The sequence below is a fragment of the Octopus sinensis genome, linkage group LG4 (genome assembly GCF_006345805.1).
Source record: "Octopus sinensis linkage group LG4, ASM634580v1, whole genome shotgun sequence".
NCBI classification, from domain to species: domain Eukaryota; kingdom Metazoa; phylum Mollusca; class Cephalopoda; order Octopoda; family Octopodidae; genus Octopus; species Octopus sinensis.
Genome location: NC_043000.1, coordinates 97786317 through 97803995, shown reverse-complemented (window position 1 = coordinate 97803995; position 17679 = coordinate 97786317). Strand labels below are relative to the sequence as shown.

At 35.6% G+C, this 17679-nt stretch overlaps 1 protein-coding gene across 3 annotated transcripts in view; it reads left to right on the top strand.

Annotated features, from left to right (window-relative positions):
- Nucleotides 1-17679, top strand: part of LOC115211137 (zinc finger protein aebp2) — a 185229-nt gene that overhangs the window by 99324 nt on the left and 68226 nt on the right. For all 3 annotated transcript variants that reach the window (XM_036502260.1, XM_029780084.2, XM_029780083.2), the window contains exon 3: nt 5863-5928. In XM_036502260.1, the coding sequence (XP_036358153.1) occupies nt 5863-5928 (66 nt within the window). The remainder of the gene's footprint in view (nt 1-5862; nt 5929-17679) is intronic.

Here is a 17679-nt window from a genome sequence, read left to right as displayed (position 1 = left end):
CTCTTAGATAGATTGTACTTGTTGCATCTTGGAGAGACTTGGTTTCTTCCATTCCATTGTCTTATTTTAGCATAAACTTACTTTTCCTTACCTCCAGCCAAGAAAGTCAATTATTGAAAGATGTATACCAGACATTGAGCTCTTAAACATGTGCTACATGCACAGCAATCAGTGGAGTAAGGGAGGTGTTATATACTTTTCAGTGAAATACAACAGGATAAGTGGATAAACCGAAAATATGCGTAATATATGAATGCTGACATATCTCAGAGATTCACTATGAAGGGATTGTGTGTGGATAATCATCATTACAACACTATATTGAGGTAGTTTTCTACTGCTAGATGTCCTTCCTGATGCCAACCCTCATTTGTTTCCAAGCAAGGTAATATTCAGTGTACTGACCAACAAACATTCTAAACATGCTTCCATAGAGGACTGCAAACAAGCAACACTTTGTATGAGCAATGAGAGTTTTGTTTACAATCAGCACACAGCATATCAAGGCATGTCATTAAGCCCAGATATGCTTTTTCCAGTGGACTACAAACAAATGGCACTATTTGTATTAACAGTGAGGCTTTTTTTTTTTTTTTTTTTTCAATTAGTGCACACACTTGTCATGGGGAGAATACAAACACACATTTATATACATACCTAATCATCATCACAGAACCTCTTTTCTGAGTGTATGCATACATTAAAAGCTAAAATTTCTTGAATTATTCAATCCCAATTTTTAAAACACTTGAGGAAGTGTAAACTATGATAATTTAACTACGTAAAAACCCGTGTAATTTTTGCACTTTTTTTGCAAAAGCAAAAATATACTTTAGGGGGCACATAAATTACATGAGTAGATCATTTCCAGAATTTATTTTAGAAATTTTTTTTTGTTACAAAATGATGTACAAATGTAAGCATTCATATCAGAAGTTGACTCCTTTAATGTCAGGATAGGTTTTTACAGAAAAAATATACTGAAGTTGACTTTTATTTATGCTGGACGGTATAATGCTTACTTTTCTGCATAAATTTACTAAAATCATTAAATGGTTAACTACTTTTTGAAGTTTGACAGGTGGGGGTAAAGGACTTGGACCACACCCCATTTCAGTTATTTTTTTTTACAAAAAATTTTTTCAGAATCATAATCTCTGTATTTTTCTACATATTTCACCCCCCACCCCAAAAAAAAATTCTGAAAAAAGTGAAAAATTGAGGGGTGCGGTTAAAATTTTGAAATGCCAATTTTTTTTTGGAGATTCAGAATTTCTGAAGTTGCAAAAGTGGGTTTCCGTAGAGAAAAAAAAAAACAAAAAAAAAATAACCAGGAGGCAGCACAGTCCATGTCCTTTACCTTCACCAGTTTGACATTTATGCTGGTAATCACATTCCGGGCCATATTTTACATTGCTTGGAGTTTCTACCTATCGCAATGGAGTCCAACAATTTCCTCAAATAGATCAGTTTTTCTCCAGGAAGCTATTGTTCGCTTTCTTCACTTTAGGACAATGAAATTCATCATATCCAACATCGCTGCTACCAGCTCTTACTGCATCTAACACCGACAACAACATAATTCATCCTTGTGCATGTAAACTCAATAAGTGAATATGACTTAGGGTTCCTACAGAAACCTTCATTTACCTTATATGATGTTTAATGTCATTTCACATTCATTTTGAATTATGCAGCAATCTCATGTTCTCTTTATAGAATGCTTGCAATGCATGTATTACCAGTTCTTTTGGTATAGTAGATTTTTGCTATTCTAACCCATGCTAGCATGGAAAGCGGACGTTAAATGATGATGATGTCTCCTCACAGACGTTGCTTCTTAAATTTCTCACCTCCCTTGTTCAGTAAACACCGAGTTAAACTTGCAAAGCTGTTTATTTTCTCCTTTCAATTTTTAATGTCAATTTTAGTGGGTTACCAGACTATCAGTTTGGTCTCCCAGCTAAAAACAGTTATGACAAATTTTCAAGTTTGCTTGACATTTTATAAGTGTGAAAGGGATTAAAATTTTGATAGTCCATATCAAAGGTTCTGACAAGAATAGGCAGAAAGTCAGAGCTTGAGACAAGAAGACACTTTCGACTAATCAGAATTCTGTTTACATAATCAGTTTGGTTGGTCACCTTGCTCTGTCGGTTGAGTAAAGTGTCATCCAAGCTAATGTTTATTGGTAATTAAACTTGTCTTGCAACACGTTCGTATTTATCAGCTTTGTTTTAGTTGGTAAGAATTATCAACTTTTCCTTTGATTGTGATTTGAGAAGACATACAAAAGTATGCTAAAGATCAGACATAATCTCTTGTGGGCAAGAAATGTAAAATTTATTATAAACAACACAAGTACTTTGTAATTTAATAGCTTTCTACTTGTTAAACAGAAATTATTTTTATTTCATGAAAATTTAATAAAATTTAGTCATTAGTAAAATTATGCTAAATACAACTAAATTGAAAACCTTTTTCCCTTGGCCATATCGGCAATTATGGAAACTTTTGGGTGCGAATTTTACATGAGTAGAAGCTTTTTTTTTTTTTAACCTGAAAATCACCCGTGTAAATTACACGGGTGCACAAATTACATGGATTTTTCAGTAAGTAAAAATATTCACAGTACATCAAGATTTGATTAGCAACCACTTTTGTTAAGCATTATCTTTGAAAGAAAACATATTCTATTCCTTACATTAAAGCTATTCAGTTTAGTAAAAGTAGTTTCATGTAAAAAATATCTAAATAACTTGTGTATAAACATTAACACAAGCCATCATTGTATTTACTCTCCAAATATAATTAAGCAGTCTAAGAACAAGTATGGAACCTTCCACATAATCATGACATTCTAGAAATAGCAACCAAGTCCCCTTCAAATAAAAATAGAAGTGGAATTAGTTATGGCTGGAAGCTGAACAACATTGAAATATACGCCAGCCCCTAAAATATTTTTGACTACATACATGTATGACTATAATTTCCATGTTACTTATTAATCTTTCCTGGGTTTAATTTATTTATAAAAGTAAATTAATCACTAGTTGGTTCTACTCTAATATCATATAATGGGAGTAAAAAGTATGCTTTACACTTGACTCTAAAACCTACCTAGTGTACTGGCTCTTTTTTTTTCTTTCTATTTTCAATCCAACTGTGCCTCATCCTCTAAATTTTGCTGTAAATACTTTATTCAATTCACTCTACTCCAAACCGCAGTCTACTGGAAATCTCATAGTGTACATGTCTACGTGAGGGTTTTTGAAGATGTGGGATAAAGTTACTTGCTTGAAAACAAGTAAAGATTGGCATCTAAAAAGTGCATCAAGCTGTAAAATACTGACTGACGATCCCCATCTAACTCATGTCAGCATGAAAAAAGCATATGTAAAACAGTGATGATAATAATGTCATGTACACACACACGCACATCACCCACGTAAAGAATTGGTATACAAATGAGATAAAAATAGTTTATTCATTTGAAGCAAATGTTTCACCCTCATTGTCCTTCAGATGACAAATAGAGGAATTGCACATCGGCACACATTTTTCAACCTGTGGATGGTCAAGTTTAGCATCAACCACAGAAATATTACCCATCTTGGAGGACCTGCAAGTGTAATAAGCTCCAGCCTTCCTTCAACTAAATTTTAAAAATAAACCAACATGTGTGACTCTGCAGCAAAAGTAAATCTGATATGGGATAGTAAACATTTAAATCGAAACCTATATCTCTTTGTTGATACCTTAGTATAAGAATTTTGACATGTGTTTGTATAAAGTTGCTAAAGTTGGGGTGGGGATTCTATTGAGAACTATGGTGTAGTGTTCATTAGACTGAATCATCAGTTAGGATATATAGATTGGGTTTCACCAGGTCCGTTCTCACATTTTTATTCTCTCTTATATATCTTTATATATCTGCCTGTTTCATTTCAGTGTAAGTCTAAATTCATATTAGCTGTTTAATCTTATAAAAATGGGCAACAAGTTCAATTTACTTTCTACATTCCTTAAAATAGAGTAGTACATCCACTGCAGATTGGAAGTACACTTGAGCTTTTCCATTGTCTGTATGGTTGCTATGCAAGCAAGGTAGCCATACAGTCTAAGGTATTTGGGGGAAGTTATGATAATGCTTTCCTAAAAGCATTTGTTGCATATTAATATCTTGGAAGGTTTTGAGCTCCGTCTCAGGTGTGCCCTCACCATCTGATAATAAATAACAGCTACACTACTCAAAATATTTTGCAAAATGAAACTTGAAAGATGGAGGTGGGGGTCAACATTCTGAAACTTTTTATTTTTATCACATTTAGCTTATACAAGCCTTTTAGGTAACTTCTATACACTACACATTTACTTGACCTGCAAGAAAAAGGAGCTAAATTTGTTTTAAGTCACTTTCTACCTACCTTAAAATATTGGACTGGGATCAATTAAGTAGACTAGACAGACCCAACCATCAAACTTGGAAATGGATTAGGTAGACAGAAATTGAAGAAGCCTTTCATGTGTAGTGTGTGTACTATCATCATCATCATCATCATTTAACGTCCGCTTTCCATGCTAGCATGGGTTGGACGGTTCAACTGGGGTCTGGGGAGCCCGAAAGCTGCACCAGTTCAGTCAGATCTGGCAGTGTTTCTACAGCTGGATGCCCTTCCTAACGCCAACCACTCCGAGAGTGTAGTGGGTGATTTTATGTGCCACCGACACAGGTGCCAGACGAGGCTGGCAACGGCCACGCTCGGATGGTGTTTTTATGTGCCACCGACACAGGTGCCAGACGAGGCTGGCAGACGGCCACGCTCGGATGGTGTTTTTATGTGCCACCGACACAGGTGCCAGATGAGGCTGGCAAACGGCCACGATCGGATGGTGCTTGTTACGTGCCCACAGCACGGAGGCCAGTCGATGCGGTACTGGCTACGGCCACGTTCGGATGGTTTTCTTGTGTGCCACCGGCACTGGTACCACAAAGATACAAATTCCATTGATGTTCATCTATTTTGATTTGTTTTGATTTTCACTTGCCTCAACAGGTCTTCACAAGTGTCACAAGAAGGAAGGTATGCACAGGTGGACTGACTACGTCCCAGGTAGGGGCCATAGGTTATGGCCTGACTAGTCTTGCCGGGTCTTCGGATGGTGTTTTTATGTGCCACCGACACAGGTGCTAGATGAGGCTGGCGAACGGCCACGATCGGATGGTGTTTGTCATGTGCCCACCGCACTGACTACAGCACTGATGGATTTCTTGTGTGCCACAGGCACTGGTACCACAAGATACAAATTCCATTGATGTTCATCTATTTTGTCTATTTTGATTTGATTTGATTTGATTTTCACTTGCCTCAACCGGTCTTCACAAGAAGGAAGGTATGCACAGGTGGACTGACTAGTCTTGCTGGGTCTTCGGAAGGTGTTTTTATGTGCCACTGACACAGGTGCCAGATGAGGCTGGCGAACGGCCATGATCGGATGGTGTTTGTTACGTGCCCACAGCACGGAGGCCGGTCGATGCGGAACTGGCTACGGCCACGTTCGGATGGTTCTCTTGTGTGCCACCGGCACTGGTACCACAAAGTGTGTGCCACCGGCACTGGTACCACAAAGATACAGATTCCATTGATGTTCATCTATTTTGATTTGTTTTGATTTTGATTTTGATTTTCACTTGCCTCAACAGGTCTTCACAAGTGTCACAAGAAGGAAGGTATGCACAGGTGGACTGACTACGTCCCAGGTAGGGGCCATGGGTTATATATACTATACGTATATATATTTATTTCTTCTACACAGTTTTATATTTTTCTTTTCATTATTCTATTTTCATTATCTTTACAGTATCAGCTGTTGCTGTCTGGAGCAAAAGTCTCAGGGAGTAAACTCTCATGAAAACAACAATGCAAGGTCTGTCTCACAATTTCTATTATTGATATATTAATGAATGAGCTGGGATGTATTTTGACAAAAAGTTTTGGGAGTTTTTTTTCTCTCTCTCTTTCTTTACATGATAACAAGATAATCTGTATTCTCTAGCTTGAAATAGTAGATATATATTCTGACCCAAGTTCATATGGATTCTTAGATGTAGCAATTTAATTTCATTTTGGTTACTGATCCCCATGACAAATAAATGAATGTCATATCATCTCTACTTTGGTTTCATGTAAATCTTATGTTCAGTAATTATTAATGCACTGTTATTTGTATTTGGGTTGAAATCCTGCTGGGACACATTTTACTTGCTTCCTATTCCACTAGGACTAATTATGAACAAATATTGAGCCAAGTAATTATACTACTTATAAATACAAACTTTATCTTTAAAAGAAATCTGATTGGTATATAATTAGATATATAAAAAAAGGTAATTCTTAATTAAAAAAATTTGATTGGTATATAATTAGGTTCATAAAAGAAGGTAATATAATCACACTCACTGTTTACTGGTGCTTATATGGGAAGTTTTTTATAAAATCAGATTAGTCAAACACAGAGATGTAGTCGTTGCATTCTGAGATAAAGCATATTGCCTAATTTTCCTTAAATCTGTCCAGTCTTAAATGTTTGAAACTGAATTAGATGTATTGGTGAAATATAAACTCCGAGTTCATGAAGAAACCTATATATTTTTGCTTAACCTGTTAAAAATAACAGCTAAATCTCTTATTATTCACTATAAATTTAGTCACTGTTTAGAAAAATGACAGAATTGACATGGTTTAGACACCTTTATTCGTTTGTCTGTTCACTCAGGGCTGTACTGGAGCTGAACCAGAACACTTACACTCTAACAACTTATGCTAACTCATAGATGACTATCTTTGTAAGCATAGGAAATAGCAAATCATAACCACGTAATCTCTCCATTTGTAGATAAAAGGATTAAAGTTAACTGATTTCCAACATTATCATGCATGCAACAGTACATTTGTCACCCACATCATTCTGAATTCAATACTAAAATACTTCTCACTAGACTAATTGACCTGAGCTGTAGACACATACTGTCTATGGAAGTGACATCACCTTAATAGCAAGAAAATTGTATTATCAACTCATTGTTCATGAATTCAGTTCCAAAACAAGAAATTTATTAAGCAGTGTAGGCAGTGTATGTAATTTTGTAATTTCAGTTCACTGACTCTCTTGCAGTTAAATAACTCCAATAACTTCATATATTCAAGGGTGAATTATGTCTCATCTTTCTACACTCATAAACTGGGACTAAGCACTGACTCATAAAAGTCCTTAATGGACGCTCAGAAGGAATTTACATTACCAGGGATAGCACTTGTTTAATGATATAAGAAGCTATGTTCTACAATTAACTATCTTTTCATTAACTGGGTTTGCTTAATTTAAATTCTCTTTATTAACAGACTACTTGGAAGTTTATTCAACCAATTTGGCTTAAATCATCCTCATCGCCTAGCTTGGCTTTTAGTTGCCCTTAACTGAGGGTACTAAATGGAAAGGACATCCATGTTATTAAAAATGTTAATAATTTAAAACTTAAATACAAGACCTCATTTGTGATGAAGGATATACTTAACCCATTTATTATTATATTTCTGTTAAAATATACTGACATTGTTTAAGTTAATTTTGAAAATAAGGAATTTAGTAAAATATTAATATTTATTAAGATGGTGTTTGCATCATAGCATTAAATTTTAAAGGTATTAATTTAGATAATTTTAAGCAGGAAGTTAGTGGCATAGGCCAGGGGCCAGTTTAGAAAGGTTGGTATCAAGTGTCAATGGTATCAGATTCCTCTTCCTCCATCTTTGCATTCCATCCTTCTGAAGTTAATAAAGTAAAGTACTAATCAAAGTTAACTTTGAGATTTGAACTATAGACATGGTATTCCTTTCTGCTATAAACACAAGGCCTGAAATTTGGTAAAAAGGAAGCTAGTTGACTACATTAACTCCAGTGCACGACTGGTACTTAATTCATTAACCCCAAGAGGATGAAAGGCAAAGTCAACATTGGTAAAATTTGAACTTCGAATGTAAAGACAGACGAAATGCTGCTAAGCATTTTGCCTAGTGAACTAAAAATTCTGCCAGCTTGCCACCTTAACTCTACACATAATATTAGCTTCAAATTTTGGCACAAGGCCAGCATGTTTGGAGGAGGAGTAAGTCAATTACGTAGACCCCAGTGCTCAACTGTACTTATTTTATCGACCCCAAAAAGATAAAAGGTAAAGTCAGCCTTGGTGGAATTTGAACTTGAAATGTAAAGATGGATGAAATGCTACTAAGCATTTCGCCTGGCATAGTAGCAATTCTGCCAGCTCATTGCCTTAACTCTAGACTTTACAAAACATTTTGATGACCGTTGTATTGTAAAAATAATACATTAACATTTCCTCCAATTATATAAATTGTTTTAATTTGTTAAAATTGGTTAATATTTCAAGAGAAAGGATATGTCCTATTACATTTTTTGATGCTTCTGTTTTCTAAAAATATTTGGACATGTACTAAAATGTCAGTGTTACAGTTGAATTTATAATAGATGAACTTTACAGAAAGATCAAGATTTTTATATTTTCCCATCTTTTTGTTTTTTTATTTTATCACTTTCAGAATTAATTTATTAAATTTCTTACAAGCAAATTATTATTTTGCCTCTTTTTAGATAAACATTGTTTTTGTTTGCATTTATATGCTAAATGCACTTCAATATGAGGAATATTTTTCTGCTTCTCAATTTCTTTTTATAAACTTTTTAATCATTTTATACTTAATTTTTGTTATTAAAATTCATAAAAAAGAAATCTAATGGAGCTTTTTCCTAATTTTATTTCTATAAAAATTTTATCATTTTATAATTTCTCCTTCAAATCTTCCCCTCTCTGTCACCCCTGTGGCAATAAAAGAAATTATTACTATCATCATCAAGGTAGTACATTGACAGAATCATTTGAGCATGGAATAAAATGACCCGCAGTATTCTGGATCTCAGCATTTTGGGTTCAAATCTTATCAACTTTTCATCCTTCTGAGGTTTATTGAGGTATTAATGTACCAGCTAAATACTAGAGTTAAATTAATCAAGTAACCCCTTCCTCCAAAAATTTGAAGACTTGTGTTTGTGTTAGGAATGATTATTATTGTTGTTACTTTTTATTATTTTCGTTTCTCAATTTATTGCGAATCTAGATTTCTCTTATCCTCATCCACCTTCACTTAGCAACCCTGCCCACTACCACTAAGTTCTTGATAATGATATATTGCTATATCTCAGTTGTCAAGGGAATTCATTACAACCACCATTGCCAACACCACCTCTACTACCACCAACACCATCTATCAGTTTCAATAATAGAACTGAAAATAGGTTTGCTGCAGAACTGTGAAGTGATTCACTGAAGCGGAGTCAACTTGACGATGGACTTTTTTCCCTCCCCTATTTGATGAACATTATTAATCAAGTTTCAATAAGCTAATAACACTTTTAGTTGAGGCTTAGCTTAGGTTGGGATTCTTTCTATTTTCGTTTTTTTAATTTATTTATTTCATATTTATACATACATACATATACATACACACGCTGAAACTAGTGTTCTATATATTTTTTGTTGTTTTTTTTTTCTGTTCTATTGATTTGTTATTGTTTCAGTTGTCAGTTGTCATTTCTGCTATTATACATTTATAATATTTATGATATTAGCTTTTCTATGAGTATTGTGGACTGTTCTATTTCAGCAGTGACATATTCAAAACTCACAACAAACAGACACACAAGTTTGTATATATTGAGAGAAAAACTGGGTATAAGAGAAATCAAATGTGGTGCGCAAGATAGAAGGCAGTATAGAGAATGGTAGTTGGGTATAGAAGTACCATGTGATGTGTGTGGAAAGATCTTGTGGAAGAGGAAGACATGGGAAGAAGTACTGAAAATAATAACAAAGGACAACAATTGATAAGACTTTGTGCTGGAGTTTAAGATCTGATCTATCCATGCAAGCATAGAAAAATAGGCATGAAAATGATTTTATATATATATAAGAGAGAAGCACACCCCCCTATGCACATGCTTATTTATGTAAACCTTTCACCCACATGCATACACAAGTGATATTTTTTCTATTTTTATACACTCTTAGATTGTATTTTGAAAAATGTCATTTATTAATTACTAGCAGTATCGCCCGGCGTTGCTCAGGTTTGTAAGGGAAATAGAGAGTTATGGCAAAAAAATGGGAAAAAAATTATGGTAAATTTTTTTTGAGAGTTAAAAAAGGTGGAGTTGCGTCCCCTAGACGGTCTGTGGTTTGGGTTTCTGATTCTCGACCCCATGTCGAATTTATCGATTTTTTTCAGAACTGGGGGAACTTTTCAAAATTTTCGCTGCGTTAGTTTTGAATTATGACATTGGGCTATGTGTGTGTCAAGTTTCATCAGAATCGGTTGAAAGCCGTGGTCAGAGTGAGGGTACGAGAAAACAGACACACAGAAAATGCACAGACAAACTGCCGTTTATATAGAGAGAGATATATATTGAAAATACACAATTTTATATTTCTTTTGCTTTAAAAATGTGGGATCATTCCTCAGTGGTGCAAATAACTAGGTGTAGATAGCATTGTTAATAGTATTTTATTTTGTTTGCTACAGAAAACCATTTTAGAACACTTCTAGTGGCTTTCACTTCATATGCTTAATTAAAAGGTTATTATTTTTATTATAACATTGATTGTGTCAACAGTCCAAGAGATTTAGAGATAAAATTTTTCTTAAATTTTCAAGAACTTTGGAGGATTTAGATGATGAACCGTGCTCAGCTCTGCTTTTTGGGTGTCAATTCCTAAGTCTCTATGCTTTCTTACCAGCTGTTTTGTCCTTGTTATTTCCAGTGTTCATATGACAGCTGATAGGGTTCCTTTTATTTTCATGCCCCAGATCCTTCCTCTCCATTTTCTGTTAAAGTCCTGATACATTTTTCTCTTTATTTTATTTTACTAATATTATTAGAAATCAGTTCTCTAAAGGTTGTTAAGTAATAATAATTATTGTTATTAAACTATGGAATAGCAAAACCAGTAGGAAGCCAGATAAAATACACTGCAGTATCAATTTATGTATATCTGCTTTGGAGTCTTCCATTTCATCCTTGTGACTCTTCCATCCCCCAAAATTGCGAGGTTATATCATCCAGGTTATCTCGAATCACCAAAGACTGGGTCTTTAAAACTACTTACGTCACATCACTGTATACCATCTGTTAATTCATCTCTCTCTATTCCATTTTTAACTGCATTTCCTTCCACTGTAATGTTGTGTAATGTCATTTTAATGCCCACTTTTCTGTGGTTGCAATGAGTTGGGCAAAGTTTATTGAGGCAAATTTTCTACCGGTGTCCTTCCTTGTACCAGCCTTCACTTGTTTATAACTAATATAATATTTTTCCATGGCCAGACCTGTTTCTGAAGAATATATCAGAAATGAATGACACTGCTTGTATGATAGTGACAGACATTTTCAACTACTAAGCAATGTCAAGACAAGGAGACATATACACATGCACACTCACTGGGCTTCTTTCAGTTTCCATCTGCCAAATCTACTCACAAGGCTTTAGTCAGCCCAGTGTTATAGCAGAAACACTTTCCCAAGGTGCCATGCAAAGGCGCTAAACCTGAAATCATATGTTTGAGAAGCAAACATCTTAACCACACAGGTATGTTGTGTTTATGAAAAATGAGGTTATCATGTTTGGTGAAAAATTCAACATTTGTCCTTTGCCTTGAATGTCTTCTCTAAAATGTAGAGCTTATTCTCACAGAAAATCACTATAAATAATATATAATACATTTAAGTCCCAGAATTGCAAATTGCCTGAGAAGTTAACAAAGGCTCTGATAGAATATGGTTTAGAATCTTCTAGTCACTCCACTGATTGCTTGACTTGTGGTGAAGGACTACAATATAACCCTAACAAAGAAAATAAGTTTTATAAAAGTTAAAGAGTAGTGAGTTTAAAGCTACTGCTTATTTACACACACTCATATGTACTCTCATTGTCTTATAATCAGAAACCTAGCATTCTGTTTAGTTTTCTGTAAATTGATCAGATGCGTTTTAATTCCTTGCTTGAATTGATACTTAGAAGTTTAAAACAATGAAAGTTGGGCTCATATTTTACGAGGCTCTTTCTGTCATCATCATCATCATCATCATCGTTTAGCGTCCGTTTTCCATGCTAGCATGGGTTGGACGGTTCTACTGGGGTCTGTGAAGCCAGAAGGCTTCATCAGGCCCAGTCAAATCTGGCAGTGTTTCTACGGCTGGATGCCCTTCCTAACGCCAACCACTCCGTGAGTGTAGTGGGTGCTTTTTACGTGCCACCCGCACTGGTGCCAGACAGAGCTGGCAAACGGCCACGAACGGATGGTGCTTTTTATGTGCCACCGGCACGAGGGCCAGGCGAGGCTGGCAACGGACACGAAACGGGGCGGTGCTGGCAACGGTCGCGAAACGGAAAGTTCTCTTACATGCCACCGGCACTGGTAACACATCTGCAATTTCCATTGATCGATTTCAATTCTGATCGTCACTTGCCTCAACGGGTCTTCACAAGCAGAGTTTTGACATGCCACCGGCACTGGTAGCACATCCGCAATTTCCATTGATCGATTTCGATTCTGATCCTCACTTGCCTCATCACGTCTTCACAAGTAGAGTTTTGTGTCCCAAGAAGGGAAGGTATGCATACGTAGGCTGGCTCCATCCCATGTAGAAGGCCACGGGTTATGGACTCACTTGTCCTGCCGGGTCTTCTCGCGCACAGCACACTCCTTCAGAGGTCTCGGTCTCTAGTCATTTCCTCAGTGAGACCTAAAGTTCGAAGGTCGTGCTTCACCACCTCGTCCCAGGTTTTCCTGGGTCTGCCTCTTCCACAGGTTCCCTCAACCGCTAGGGTGTGGTACTTTTTCACACAACTATCTTCATCCATTCTCGCCACATGACCATACCAGCGCAAACGTCTCTCTTGCACACCACAACTGATGCTTCTTAGGTCCAGCTTTTCTCTCAAGGTACTTACACTCTGCCGAGTGTGAGTACCGGCATTACACATCCATCGGAGCATACTGGCTTCATTTCTAGCGAGCTTACGCATATCCTCAGCAGTCACGGCCCATGTTTCACTGCCATGTAGCATGGCTGTTCGTACACACGCATCATACAGTCTGCCTTTCACTCTGTGCGAGAGGCCTTTTGTCACCAGCAGAGGTAAAGTTCTCTGAACTTTGCCCAAGCTATTCTTACTCTAGCAGTTACACTTTCACAGCACACCCCGTACCCGCTGCTGACTTGGTCACCTAGGTAACGGAAACTATCAACTATTTCTAGTTTTTCTCCCTGGAAAGTGACGGAAGTTGGTCTCAGAGCATTTTCAGTGTTTATTGTTCCTGAGCATCTGCCACATACAAAAACCATCTTCCTAGTTAACCTTCCTTTGACATTGCTGCATCTCTTATGTGTCCATAGCTTACACTTGGTGCATCTTATAGAGTTTCTACCTACACCTTTTCTACAGATCGAGCAGGCCATCTACCTGAAGGTGTTTGTGATTTGTCTACCTTCCTACTGATTACGACTTTGGTTTTAGCTAGATTGACTCTGAGGCCCTTCGATTCTAATCCTTGTTTCCACACCTGAAACTTCTCCAGTTCTGATAGCAACTCAGCAATTAGAGCAAGGTCATCAGCATAGAGGAGCTCCCAAGGGCATCCTGTCTTGAATTCCTCCGTTATTGCCTGGAGGACTATGATAAATAGGAGGGGGCTGAGTACTGAGCCTTGGTGGACTCCTACCTCTACCCGGAATTCTTCACTGTACACATTTCCAACCCTCACTCTACTAGCGGCGTCCCTGTACATGGCCCGCACAGCTCTCACTAACCATTCATCTATCCCTAGTTTCCTCATTGCCCACCAGATAAGGGATCGGGGGACCCTGTCGAATCTGGTGGTGTATGGCAAGGCAGTAACTTCTGCAAGCATTAAATAACCACCTTAAAATGCCAAAATGTAAACTGATATTATCGTTTACAAATACTGTTCTTTCAACGACTATTTTATTACTTTTGAATTGTGATTAACTCTTGAAATGTTTGCAGTGTTTTCTCTTTCAAATCAGAAAGCTTGTTATCATTGTCAGTAGTGGTAGAGGGGTGTGACACTTTTCACTACTATGTAGATAGTGTTTTGCTTTGTTTTTTATTGTCTGTGAGTTTCTTTTACACTTTTTTTTATAATCGCTGAGATACCATAGCAGTATACTGTGAATATCCTTAAAAAGAAAACTTTGAAATAGCTTTAAGTGTTTGAACTTAGCTATTTATTGATTAAAAAAAATAATAAAAGGAAGTTATATATAATGTTGACAAAGTGTAAATACAAAAAGTGACATGTAACTGAAAATATATATAAACTGAAGAAAAATAAAGATGAGACAGCTTGGATAGACAGAAAAATCAAAATTATTTTTTAAAAAGTAAATGATAATAATAATAATGATAATAAACCCAGGTTAATTTGGATAAAAGAAACTTCCGACAAAAGGCATTTTAACCATAACCATTACTACAGGCATAGCTGTGTCATAAAGAAGTTCTCTTTGCATCCATGTGGTACAGGATCTGATCTTGCTGTACAATATTTTGGGCAAGTGTCTTGTACCATGAGCTGATTGCTGCTTTGTGAATGAAATTTGGTAGATGGAAATAGAGTACACTCCTGTTGTGTGTGTGTCTTTGTTTATACCAGTTCAAAAAAAAAAATGTTGTTGCTTGTGTTATGTCACTTTTTGTCCCATGATTATTTCAACAAATAGAAACTGAAATAATTTCTAGGATTGATCTGATTGACTAAAATTCTTGAAGGTGGTGTTCCAGCAAGGCTGGAATCTAATGACTGAGATTTGTAAAATAGAATATGAATTAGGAATGTTGTATGGTTAAGAAGCTCACTTTGCAATCATGTGATTTTGGGTTCAGTTATACTGTGTGGCACCTTGGGCATGCCTTCTAATATAACTCCAGACCAAACAATGCCTTGTGAATGAATTTGGTAGGCAGAAACTGTGTGGGAGCCTGTCATGTATGTGTGTGTGTGCATTTTGTTCCCCACCACTGCTTGATAACTTGTGTTGGTTTGTTTACATCCCTGTAACTTATTTCGACATAAGAGATTAATAGAATAAGTCCCAGGTTTTAAAATAAGGACTAGGATTGATTTGTTCAACTAAACCCCTTAAAGCAGTGCCCCAAAATGACCATAGTCCAATGACTGAAACAAGGTTTAAAATAGATACCTGGTATTATATTTTAACTTTTTAATCTGTATAAAAAAAATTTTCCTCAGTGTAATAGTAATTAGAAACAGGCTTTCTCCAATGTTTATTTAGTTTCTAAAATTTCCAAGGAAGCCAGCAAATAAAGAAGCTTTTTATCTACTAGCTGCTTTCCGGCTTTCTCTTCTTGAATGTACCACTATTCTTCATACTGCAGGTGCACTACATATGTAATAAGCTTGACTGCACATACATGGTGGTATCAACTATGCATCCACTGCCTGATTGCAGTCTAGCATGACTATGTTTGTTGATTCTTTTGTTCCAAAGGAGCTGCAAACAATTCATTTCTAATATTGCTTTCAGGCTATTGTTATTATGCAGCATGCCTTCTGGAAAGACCTGTTTGATTGATACATGAGCATTATCTCTACTCTCCCATCTCACCTTCTCTTTTTGTATTCCTAATGTTTTTAATTGCATCTAGTTCTTTTTCTTTTGTTTTGCTTTATTCTGACAAGTTTTGTTTTTCTTTTCCCTTATATAATGTGTAAATTAGATTTTTTATTGTACACTTGATCCACACTATCTCAACAGCTTTATTAATCATTCATTTCTCCTAGAAAAAAAAAAAATCCATTTGCAGCCCAAATGACTATATGTTTACACCCTTATATCCAAAATGGATTTTTAAGATATTTACTAATAAATGTCTTATGTTTAAACAACTTCCAATGCTTCAGATTTAATGAAATTTCTATAACATTTTTTCTGCAATAAACACAGATTAAATGCTGTTTTATAAAAGTAATTTTGTTCACTTGAAGATATAATGTATATTTTAATTTAATACAAAATTAACATAAAATATGAATGCATACAAAAAGTGAAGAATATGTATATTTTGCTAAAAATTACTTCCTATATATATCTAGAAAATTAGCCATATGGTATGGCTGGAGACAATCGTTACATAAGTTTACTTGACAAATGCTACAAGGGGCTCATCTTGCATATCTTTGAACAGTTTTTACACATTTGCTTTCCCTTATTACTTAGTAAATGATGTTATTTCTCTTACTAAGAATACTGCAAGGCAAAATACATTTAACCCTTTAGCATCCTACCCAAATATTCTACATGTTTTATGTTCAAAATGATCAGATCTGGCCAATCACACTGACCCTACAATATCATTCTAAAAATATCACATCATCAAAGTTTTAAAACAATGAGATAATGCATGATTAATTGAAAACAATGTGAATAAATAAGCACTATATTAGAGAGGGTAATCTGAAGACTAAAGGATTAAAACCTGTCTTCTCTCAATCTGATTTTTGTGTAGGTCTTGAAAACTTTGATATTGTTGGCAAAGCATTGATTGCTCCTTGTTGTTGACATAGAATTCATGCTTTCACTTTTCCTTATGCTGTGTATATGAGTTTTCCCAACCTGCTAGAAATAGCAGCCAATTCTCAAATTACATCCGAAATAGTGATGGTGCATTATTTAATGCAATCATGAAAAGATGGGCTAGTCATGATTGGAGTGCTGTTCAGTACATCTCTACTGGATCAGAGATGATCTGAGGCCTTTCAGTACATCTCTGCTGGACCAGGGATGATCAGACCATCAAAAACAACTGTATAAAGAAGCTACTTTGTAAAACTCTTTGTGTAAATAATCTCTATTATTCCTACATTTATTCTGTCTTCTATGAGTAAGATATCTCAGCCAACTTCTTTTTTATGTACTTCTTAGTCATTTTTCTATGTTAAATATTTTAAGACAGTCATTAACTCTACTTCATCAAAATCTTATTTTCTTTCAATTTTTCTTTTAATATTTCACTAACAAAATCAGGTGGATGATGAAGAGTAAACTAAAAACAAAGTTTCTAATTGTACTTGTAACCATTTACATTTCTTGAGAAATTCATTGACATCACACAGTTTTAGTTCCAATTTCCTTCTTTAACAGTAGGTAAAATGCTAGAATAGACAGATGATTAGGATCAAATCCTGATGAATTTTACTTTGCTTTTCATCCTTGTGGTTGAGTCAATGAAATAAGCAATTCAAAGGATTATATCCAAATTTTGTTTTAAGTCATTAAAATTTTGGTTTTGTCTGTCACTTTGCATTCTTTATGAATAAATTTGGTTAATTTACTCCTTGTCATCATCATCGTTTAATGTCTGTTTTCCATGTTTGCATGGGTTGGATGGTTTGACTGGGGATTGGCAAGCCAGGAGGCTGCACCAAGCTCCAATCTGATCTGGTAATGTTTCTATAGCTGAATGCCCTTCCTAACGCCAACCACTCCGAGAGTGTAGTG